Source organism: Phoca vitulina, unplaced genomic scaffold (genome assembly GCF_004348235.1).
Source record: "Phoca vitulina isolate PV1807 unplaced genomic scaffold, GSC_HSeal_1.0 scaffold37, whole genome shotgun sequence".
Lineage (NCBI taxonomy): Eukaryota > Metazoa > Chordata > Mammalia > Carnivora > Phocidae > Phoca > Phoca vitulina.
Genome location: NW_022589740.1, coordinates 446930 through 458092, shown reverse-complemented (window position 1 = coordinate 458092; position 11163 = coordinate 446930). Strand labels below are relative to the sequence as shown.

General features: G+C 59.2%; 1 protein-coding gene across 1 annotated transcript in view; it reads right to left on the bottom strand.

Annotated features, from left to right (window-relative positions):
- Window positions 1-4570: 4570 nt before the first annotated feature.
- Window positions 4571-11163, bottom strand: part of NXNL2 (nucleoredoxin like 2) — a 7631-nt gene continuing 1038 nt past the window's right edge. The window contains exon 2 of the mRNA XM_032427475.1: window positions 4571-4739. Coding sequence (XP_032283366.1) covers window positions 4571-4739 — 169 coding nt within the window. The remainder of the gene's footprint in view (window positions 4740-11163) is intronic.

Here is an 11163-nt window from a genome sequence, read left to right as displayed (position 1 = left end):
CCCTCTCCTTCCCCCAGCTCATTCTCTCTCTCTCTCTCTCTCTCTCTCTCTGTCTGTCTTAAATAAATAAATAAATAAAATCTTAGAATTCAGTCAACAAATAGTCATGGACATCAAGTACATACCAGTTCTATGAACCATATATGAATGCAGTTTCTGCTCTCAAGTAGTTACTTGCTGGTCAGGGAGAAAGATGTAGATAGACATGATGGGTGGATGGACGGATGGATAGATAGATAGATAGATAGATAGATAGATAGATAGATAGATGGGTGACGGATATGACACAGACACGATAGAATAGGCAGATCGATGTGATAGATGCTAGATATGATGAATGACTGACAGACAGCTAGACAGACAGACGGACAACCCAGAGAAGGCCGTCCACACCAGTGACACACAGAAGGAGCGGGGTGCCACCTGGATAGGAGGGTCAGGGAAGGAGCCTCTGAGGAGCCACGTGGGCAGCGTGAGCACGGCGAGGAGGTGGCCAGGACACTCAGGGAGAGGAAGGATGGGGCGTGTGTCTGGGAGGAGCAAGCGGACGCAGAGAAATGGGAGGGCGGTCCCAGGAGGACCTGGCCACAGTCTGAAGTGCTGGGAAGGAGGGACAAAACACGACCTGATTTCCACGTGAAGGATGGGCGTCATTGCTGTGTGGACGGCACATTCCAGGAGGTGGGGAGTGGACGCCCTGAGCCCAGCCAGGGACCATGGTGGCTGTCTAAGTGACAGGCAGGGAGCCCCCTGTGGCCCCAGAGCTGCCCCTCCTCCAACCCTCGGGGCCCTGCACTGACCCTCTGGACCTGTTCAGCCAACAGCCCCGGGGGGGAGGCAGGCAGGCGCCCGGCAAGTGGAGTGTGTGGAGCGTGCCTGAGTGGGGGAGGCTCACGGCCACAGGGAAGGCACCTGTCCCGGCTGACGGTGGGTAGGGATGCAGGAGAGAACATCTCAAATCCTTCGATTCTGCACATTGGGATGAGCTCTGACAGCAGAGGTGGTTTGTGTTCGTGTGTGGGTTTAACCAACTGCACTGTTAGAGCCTCCCCCAGAACCCGGAGGCGGTGGGCCCTCCGGCTGGGACCTCCACTGCAGAAGCCTTGGGGCGCCCCACACACACTGGAAGGGGAGCCCCTCGAGTCCGCAGGTGCTGGGTTCCTTCCAAAGCTGGGAGAGGGAGGAGGAGAGAGGGACCCCACAGGGTGCAGAGAGCTTTGCCATGGCTCTGAAAAATGTTCTTCTCTGGCCCTGTCGTCCAGAAGTCTCACGATGCTTCTTCCTTCCCCCAGAATCTGCTCCGTGGACAACCCCACCCCATCCCCTGTTGTCCAGCTGGGCCTTTCTTTCAGCCAGTGGGTTAGGGTGACTCTCCGGGGAAAGCCCGCCGGGCGGGATGCTTGTGAGTGTGTGCTGAGTGGCGGGCGTGGAGCCAGGCCTGCTGCCGGACACCAGGTGGGCGCCGTCCCGGCGGGCTTTCCCCGGAGAGTCACCCTAACCAGCAAGGGCCGCCATACTGGCATCGCGCCCCGGCTCGCGGCCTTCCTTCAGTGCGGACGATCTCCTCTGCCCAGCTCACAGCAGACGGCTGCTACGGCATGGAGAAACAATCACCTCTTGAAAGGCCCCAGACCTGCCTCCCGCTACGGAGTTGAGGTCTCAGTTGAAGGTGGAGTCAGGTGACAGCTGTCCCTGAAGGTGCCACCAGGACCCCGCCCGGGCGGCCCAAGCCCGCACCCTGCCCGGGTCCCCACCACCCTCAGCACAGACGACACCCCGTCGCGCTTCACCTCTGCCCGCCCAGACCCCTGCCGAATGAATTACCAACCCAAACCCTGTATTCATGGGACGCGTTTCTCCCCAGACCAAAGATGATTATTCGTAACAAGAAAACCAACATCATAGCGCAGACGTAAGGACCTCCCTGTGGCAGAAAGAGAAAGCAGAAAAGCAAAAGAACACGGGTGAGAACGCGGCCTCCGCCCCCTGGTCAGCATCCACCTGGAACAGTAAGAGATCTCTTCTCTGAAGCTTAGCGGAGGCAAGCCCAGTCCAGCCCGCCTTCTCCCTGGAACCGCAGCGGGAGAGCCTCTTCTCCTCGCCCCTTGCGACGCGCTGCCGCCCGCGGCCGCCAGAGGTCCCCGCGGCCACCAGGCCGCACGCCCACCCGAGATGCAGCATCAGAACCAGGAAGCCTGGCGGACCGAACCCAGACACTAAACGCACCGTATGAGAGGAACTGAGAGAGGACGGGCAGGGGACAGAGTCGCAGGCTGCCCTCGCGGGGTGCACAGCGATGCTGGCGGGGTATTTGGGGGGAAGCAGGTGGAGTCTGAGACGCGCAGTCTCGGGAGGCAGGTAACCAGTGGAAATCCTACCGTCTCCCAGCTGCGGGTCTCTGGTGGCGGGACTGAGCCCGTGAGCCACGGGCTGCAGGGGGGTCCCCCGTGGGGCAGAGGGACGTGGTCCAGGATTCTGACCCCAGGTCTGGTCGAGCCCCAGCCAGATTTATCCCTCGGTGACTTCCTGCCACCCCACCCTCGGTGTGCAGACACAGCCCTGCGCCACGCTCCTGCAGACAGGGAACACGCAGGTGCAACTGGGGGCCTTGTAAGGATGAGAGATGCAGCTTAAGGCAGAAAAGGAGACTCGCACAGCACATGGTCGGGTCACTAAATTAAATAAAAATTTAAAAAGGAATGTTCCTGGCGGTGTTGTACCTTAAAATGAACTCTTCTCACCGCTCACACAAACCCGCGGGTTTGAACACGTGCTTCACGGAGTGAAATCATAGTAGGGGTTTTAAATCTTGGGAAACAGAAGAGCGAACATAGTAGGACATGCTGGGAGGCCTGGTGGGAGCGGTGGTGCCAACCCCAAGGCCCACAGCCGTGCGAGCCAGGGCCAGCACCGTGGACGACTGACCACTGCCGGAGGTCACCAGACCACCCCAGGGACACCCTCCACACCTGCGCCCAGAGGTGGCAGCAGGGCCTCTCGTGCTGGCGACGGGGCTGGGGCAGGGAAGCCCAGGTGAATCAGAGGACTGCGCCTAGAGGACTGCGCCCAGGACACCCAGAGGAGCCGTGGCCAGTCCTCTGCCCACAACAGGACATGGGAGACATGTCCTGATAGGCGTGGCCAGTGCAGGAGGGGTCACCTTCAGAATGAACCAGCAAGATCACTCTAGAGGGGAGCTCAGAACCCAACCCCACTGTGTCTCACAGTCCCCCAACCCCACAGGGGCCCCTTCGGTCTCTGAAATCTGCTGGGGTTCTGCTTAGTCCGCCAAACCCACCAGGGTCCCCTGTAGTCCCCCTAAATAAACAAGAGGGGAAAGAGAACTCAGGTTATCAGAAACTACACAGAAAAAAAGACATAAAAGTACTGTTACTGTCCTGGGGCACCTGGGTGGCTCAGTAGGTCGAGCATCTGCCTTCAGCTCAGGTCATGACCCCACGGTCCTGGGATCGAGCCCCGCATCGGGCTCCCTGCTCCGCGGGAAGCCTGCTTCTCCCTCTGCCGCTCCCCGTGCTTGTGTTCCCTCTCTCGCTGTGTCTCTCTTGAATAAATAAATAAAATCTTAAAAAAAAAAAGTACTACACCTGTCCTGACAGACAGACAGACACTTCCTGTGCTTTCATGGACCCAGCGCAGGACGCAACGGAGGAGGGAGGCGGAGAGGGGCTCAGGAGACACACGTGGGGCGTGTGCTCTGTGCGTGTGTTGTTTGTATTACGTGTGTCTGTCCTGTGGTGTGTGTTTAGTGTGTGTGTGTGTGCGTGCGGTGCTCTCCGAGGGACAGCCGTGCAGCAAATCCTCAGCCCCGGGTCCCAGCAGGTGGGCGGGTGGGAACCGGGCCAGAGGGGACCCGGTATTTCCCGACCCCAGGCACGGGAGTGACAGGCATTGAGGGGAGGCAGCGCGAGGGGGGCAGGGGCTGGTGGGGGACCCCCGACAGAACCCCTCCTGCTCTTCTTTGCCAAGACAGCGCGTGGGCCTCTGCTTCGCTGAGCCACCAGCAGCTTTTCAGAGATGTGCATCGGATCCTGAAGACCCGAGCCCACAGCCTGGGAAAGCTCTGGGACTTCGAAACACAGAACCAAGCGCTTGAGAACGGTATTCCCGCAGCACCTGTCTCTCCTTGTGAGACCACCTGGTTTGCCGCGAGGAAGAAGGAGATCGGGGGCTCCGCTGGAAACAGGTTTCTTTATTAAAGCATGTGGATTCCGCAAACCTCAGTAATAAATGCAGGGGTGAGAGCAAATCACCAACACAAACAGAGCTCCAGACGTATCAATAAATATATTATCTCACCTGAAGAGCGGGTATAAATACACGTTTCCACAGATTTCCAGGAGCTCGACGTGAACCTGCTCAAGCTCCCGCGGAGAAAGCTATGCTAAGAATAATCACAGTAACTCCTCGCAGGCTGTGGGGGGCACTCTTCCTGGGCGCTGTTTTCATCTCTGCTCCAACATGAGCTCCCCCGGGGCGGGCAAAGATTGGAAACCAGCCCGCTCCCCTTCTCCCGTGCTCGCGCACCTGCCCCAGCCTGGAACCCCCCAAGTCATCCGGAGAAATTCTGAAAGATGTTGGCGGCCTCCACCCAGTTCTGGAAACAGGCCAGACCCCGCTCGCGGACCTGCTTCCGCCCTTTGTCGGTGATGACCTCCCCGCTCGGTTTCACAACCACCAGCCTGGGGGTGACTGAGATGTGGTACCTGGTCCTCAGCTCGCTGCAGGAGAGAAGAGGGAGGGGAGGGCCGGGTCAGCAGGGGGCCGGGCGGACCACCACGTGCACGTCGGAGGGGACCAGGGCCTCCCTGGGCTGGCAGACCCTGCCAAGCCTCAGCACCAGACCTGCCGGTGCGCCCTCCCCCACGCTGGCCTCCTCGGCACCTGCTCTCCCTGCTGCGGGCCTGTCCAAGCCAGCGCTGTCCCAGAGGAGCGTCCGCAGGGAGGGAGCAGCTCTGAACCTGAGCTGCCCGAACCGACAGCTGCGTGGGACCCCGGAGCACCCGAAAGGTGCTACAGGCCTGAGAGAATGAATTTTTCATCTCAGCTAATTTAAATTTAAGTAGCCACATACTGGACAGTGCAATTTTAAACCCACAGATCCCCCCCAATAAATTTATATCCCTCCTACATTCAAGAAGCAGAAAAACATCAGGTCCACACAGTGGTCCAGGTAAAAACTCCATGGGTTCTAGACCACTGCAAAGCCGTGTGAGACTTTCTGCCCAGCAAACTCAAGGACAGGCTGATCAACATGATGACACATTTCTTGGCTATGTTTCCTGTCAGGTGCAACCCTGTGAGAGACCTTTTTACAAAATTATTTGTGTTCATTTAGGGGAAGGAGCATCCACCTTCTTGGTTTCTCCCTGTAACCGTCCGCGGGATTACTGTCCTCAGGGTAGGACCGCTGATGAAAAGCCCTCCCCATTTCCAAGGCCAGCCTGCTCGGGCCTCCCATAAACAGTAACCTGATTTCCCTCATCTTCACCCTCAGGACTGTGGGTCTGCGTGGAAGGAAGAATGTACCTGAGACCCTCCTGCTACCACATCTCCTGGTGAGACCCCCACCACGGCCTTCCTGCTGCTTTTGGGGAACCCAGACCAACACACACGCATAAATCAAGCAGGAAAAAATATATCCCACCTCCCCCCAACAAAGAGAGATGGCCTCGTTTTCAAACATCCGTGAGGCGGTGACAAAGCCAGCATGCTCTCAGCCACGCAGGGATCTTAATACATCTCAAATAATCAGGGGCGCCTGGGGGCTCAGTCGGTGAGGTATCTGCTTTCGGCTCAGGTCATGATCTCGGGGTCCTGGGACTGAGCCCCGCATCGGGCTCCCTGCTCAGCGGGAAGCCTGCTTCTCCCTCTGCCTCTGCCCCTCCACCTGCTCATGCTCGCTCTCTCTCAAATAAATTAATAAATCTTTAAAAAATAAATAAATTTCAAATAATCAATAGCACACAGACCACTTAACCAGACCATAACATAATGGAAATTGGTAACCAATATGAAATAATCTTTGGAATGAGTTTAAAAACTAAATATCCATATGTTACCCGTAAAACAGCAACTCATGACTACAACCTAATTAGAAGAGAACGATGCAGAATACACTCTGGATCCCCAGCTGCAGACACCACTAGACGCAGGAAGTTGTGGTCTTAAACACACTTTTCTGAACGACAGGCCTCTGTGTAGACGAGCCGTGGGTTTGATCCGAGAAGCGGGCCCGGTGCCAATGCGCAGACACTGGGAAAGGCACGCCGAACACAGAAGCCACGGACAGACAAACCGGACCTGGCCCCAGGGAAGGTGCACAGAGCAGGGCCCTGACTGCCCGAGGGAGAAAGGAAGACACGGGAGCATCGGGAGTCAGGCGGTGGCCAGTCCCGGCCCGCGGTGGACCCTGCCCTGCTCGTGGACGCCAGTGCCCAAAGGACCCCCGCACCGGGCTGGCTGCCCCTCCAGCAGCTTCTAGAAGCCGGTCTGCACGGCGTCCCCTAGTTACTCACGTGAGAAGGAGACACGAACGTCTGAGAGAAACAAGTCAGCTATTATACAAACGTGAGCGTTACTGAAACAGACACCAGGGCTGACAAACCCAAAGCACGGTCATGGAGAGACGCCAACCTGGGGACCAACACGGGCCTCACTCACGAGCCCGCAGGTCTGGCAACTCGGGGGGGGTGCGGGGTGTGACCCAGGTGACTGCGGGGAGACATCCTCCCCAGTGTTTTCAGAATCCCGCACAACCCCAGAAATTTGCAATGCCTAAGAAATTAGCTTTCCCCCAAAGCATAAAACAAACACGAAGAAAAGAGGACCCACCCAGTAGCCCTTGGCGTAACGGCTGCAGGAAACGGCGGTGGCCCGCGAGAGGCTCTGTCCGGCAGCCGGGGCACATAGGTTCTGTCCGGGCCTCCGCTGTGAACAGCATGGCAGGGCCTGCAGCGCGCACCCCGTCACCACGGTCCCGCTGGGGCTTACCCCCAAGGCCGGGCGGAGGCCCTGGGGCTCCTGGAGGTGATGAGGGGACCCCTTGGCGGAGCCCACACGCACTCCTGACTCTGCATCCACATCCCTGCCAGGCTCCCCGTGTGGTGACTGCGGCTTGCTGGTCCAGGCCCCACCGTGGAGTAGCTCATCTGCAGGAGCGGTGCTCCAGGCATGGGGTCCCCAGACCAGCAGGAGCCACCCCACCAGGGAGCGTCTCCTGCCCTGGTGGTGGGGGTGGAGCCCCAGTCTCCCAGGGCCACCTGCACCCCCCTCCCTCCGCCGTCCAGGGACCCCGGGGAGGGAAGCTGAGAACCATGCCCTTGACAGTCTGGGGGGTACAGCCTGCGGCTTGATGCCCAGCGCCCACAGCCCTGCACTTTCTGGCATGAACTGGCTGAGGGACTCGGGCCAGCTAGCCACTCCTCCCCGGAGCCCTCACCTACACGGTGGGAGAAACAGAACCCACCTCCCTGGGTTGCTGGGAGGATGAGATGGTGAATAGACATACGGCACAGCCAAGGGATGGGCACAGAAATGCTCAAAAAACACTGGCTGTTACCGATGGGGGGCCCACCCCCCAGTTCCAGCTGGGCTGTCCAATGCAGCCCAGCCATGCTGATGGGTACCCGGCAGACGCAGAACCCCTGAGACTCCGCAGAGCGCTGGGTGTGTGCTAGGAAAGAGGAAGGCGTGAGGATGTGCAGCCTGAGACGCGGCAGCCCCTCTGCCACCTTGAGGGGAGACTGGACTTGCCAGGTGGCCGCTGGCTGCAGCCTGAGCGCGGAGCACGCTTGGCAGAAAGCGGAGGAAACTGTCCTCTCTGGCCTCCCCCGCCCTCGAGACCAGCTCCTGGCTGCAGGCTGTTTAAGTTAAGCCAATCAACAACCTTCACAGTTTAAGCTTTGGGCCGTTGCTGTTCTTCTCATCCCTCGCGACATAAAATCAGCTCTGACACCGTCAGGGGGGCGCAAGGCAAGCCAGCCGGGCTTAGGGGAGTGAGGTGGAGTCTGGAATAGACGTTTGCTCCAGAACATCTTCAGAGTCAGCCGTGTGGGCCCTCCGATCCCCGCCCAGGCAGCCTCTGCCTGGGGACAGCCGTCACCTTGGAGCCACCCGGCCGAGAGGCTCATAAGCACCTGCACCTGCTGCGGGCGCTGTGTCCCCAGGGAACAGGCTGTGGCTTGGAAAGGAGAGCCCTGTGGCCGTGCACATCGCGGGTGTGAGAACTCTGGGCGCTGTGGCTGTCTGGGGGGATCCGAGTTCCTCCCTGCCCTGGGCATGGGGCGCTGTTGCAATCCTGGATCCCTTCCTCCACCGAACACAGCTCGTCCTCCTCCCCGGCACAACCCTTCTGGGTTGCCATGGCAACTCTGGTTCTGGCCTCTTCCCATCCTGGCCACCGGCAGACTGTTGGCCCAGCCCCCACCCAAGACGCAGCCCCCAGACAGCAAGCAGGGAACCGTGTCTGCTCCAACCTTCAAGACTGCAGAGACGCTCCTCACACGGGCTGGCATCCCCAGGGGCTCGGGGGAGGAGCTGGGGCTGCCAGGAGGGGAAGGGGGCTCCAGGGTTTGGAGGTGGGAAAGATATGGGGTAGTCTGGAACACCAGCTGCCCTGTCTGGCTGGAACACGGGTGCAAAGGGGGTAACGGGGTGAGTGTGGGCAGACAAGACATGGACTGAGCCCCGGAAAGCTGGGGTATCCCCGGTGGGACCAGACTGCCTTTGACGAGAGGAGGCGGGTTCCAGAACAAGAGTCCGTCAGATGTGGACACTGAGGCGGGGGGGATGAGTGAGAACATGCCAATGGTCCAGGGCCTAAGGGAAGGAAGTAGCAAAGAGGAGAAACCCAGACTCGGCAGAATCGGTGCCTGACAAGGACGTGCTGAGTCAGGAGGCCGGGGAGCTGGAACACAGGGCTGGGCAGAGGGCAGGGAGCACGGGCCTGTCGAGAAGCTCGGCCCCACCGAGTGGACAGCTCTAATGGAGCCGTTCTCTACCCGAGAAACGAAGCCACGGCCAGCTGTCTTCTCCATCCAACCCCAACCTGTCAGCCTGGAGGCTGAGGCATCATCCGCCTGGCCCATAGCGGGGGCAGTCGGAGCCGAGCGGACTGGAGGCAGGGAGGGTCAGAGGTTCCAGAGCCCAAGTGGGCCCCAGTGTTGTTAAGAAACAATCATAAAGGGCGCCTGGGTGGCTCAGTTGGTTAAGCGACTGCCTTCGGCTCAGGTCATGATCCTGGAGTCCCGGGATCGAGTCCCGCATCAGGCTCCCTGCTCGGCAGGGAGTCTGCTTCTCCCTCTGACCCTCCCCCCTCTCATGTGCTCTCTCTCTCCTCTCATCCTCTCTCTCAAATAAATAAATAAAATCTTTAAAAAAAAAAAAAAAAGAAACAATCATAAAGTCCAGGAAAATCACGATGGAGTGGGTCTTGCATGTGACAGCAGGAGACAGGAATTCCTCCAGGCAGAAGCAGAAGCTGATGCTTGGGTGCTGGGCCCATAACAAAGGGCAGGAAGACGGGCAGGACACCCCGTCCTCGGTGCTGTCCCCCCGCTCAGGCTGCTCACCCACCTGCACACAGGCACCCGCCACAGGGACATCAGTAAGCAATGTGCGCCCAGGCAGAAGGGCTGTGGTCCCTGCCAGCCATCCGGCCACCAGCCATGCCCAGGGCACCCCCGTGGGGGCTCTCTGCTGAATTCCCCTCCTCATCCTGGGACTCAGTGGGTCAGCAGTCATCCAGCGGGTGGACCCTGAGGGAAGACAGCCTGGGGTCCCTGACCATGACCGACCTAGCGGGGCCCAGGTGACTCCTGTCCTGGCCCCACCTCCCCAGGGCACCACGCAGAGCGCCGAGTTCCACACACTTCCGGAAACTTCCCCAAAGGCCGCCCGCATGCATCCCACATTCCTTAGTGCTCCATGCTGGTGGCTATTTCCATGGGGTTCGTGATCTGATTCCATGTATCCAGGCTGCAATGAGCAGAGCTTAGGGCGTAGCTCCAAATATTCCCACTGAATAGCCCATTTCCTACCATAGAAACTGCAAGGAGAGCTCATGAGGTCTCTTCTGGAAAGCAGAAGGGCAAGGAGCTAACCTAACGGAAGGAAAACAGAGGCTGGCTTCTTCCGGAAACCAGGCTGGCCGCCCGGGCCCTAACCTCCTCGGCTGCAGGGAGTGGACCTCAAGGGCTGTGACCGCATCCCAGGAGAACCAGGAGGAGCTGGGCCAGGCCCTCCCGGGGTGAGGCCGAGCAGAGGGGCTGAGGCTTGCGGTCCCCTGGGACCCCTCGGAGAGGGAGAGGAAGAGGATTGCCAGGGCAGAGTCAGGTTCCAGAGCCCGGAGCACCGGCCTGCTCAGTGCCTCAGCGACACATCTGTGAAATGGACACAACCACCACCGCGGCTCCAAACTCACGAATCGGGGCAGCCCACGTACGACACAGGAACGCCATGACCCCAGGCAGCGAATGCCTCGCCTACGTCACCGCACGAGAAACCCCAGAGCTGGACTCTGCCCAGACCCCCAGCTCTGCCTGATTACCAACACGGTCCCCCTGTCACTTTCAAAACTGAGTGTGTTTGTTCAAAAAGCTGCTCATGACCTGAGTGCTAAGCGAACCAGAGGCACTAGAGACCCGACGATGAATCCTTTGCCGAGCAAATCCCTGAGATTCATCCTCACTAAATTGCCACTCAGGTTTATTTTCACTGTCACGCAGACCAGGCGTCAGTAAGACTTTCCCAGAGTCGGGCGCCCACCTGGAAGGCCTGAGGCTCACCTCCTCAGCATCACCCACCCCGTGTGTTAAGGCGGAGGGGAGGGGAGGGGAGGGGAGGGCACTTGTTACACCACTGAATAACCGCCCCCAGAGAAAAGAAGCATGCCCCCAGAAAACACACCCAGAAACTCATTCCACATCTGTTACAGGGGTGCCGGGGTAACACAGTTGTGAGGAGCAATGTACACCCAAGTCTGGAGCCTGTCACCACAGCACAGACCCCAGCGACAATCAGTGCCCAGCTCACTCCAGCCGGCCAGCCCTGCTGATCCTCACCATGCTCCGTCCTGCCTCCTCCCTCCCACCTTCTCTGTCCTCCCTCCTCCCTCCCACCTCCTCCCTCCCACCTTCTCTGTCC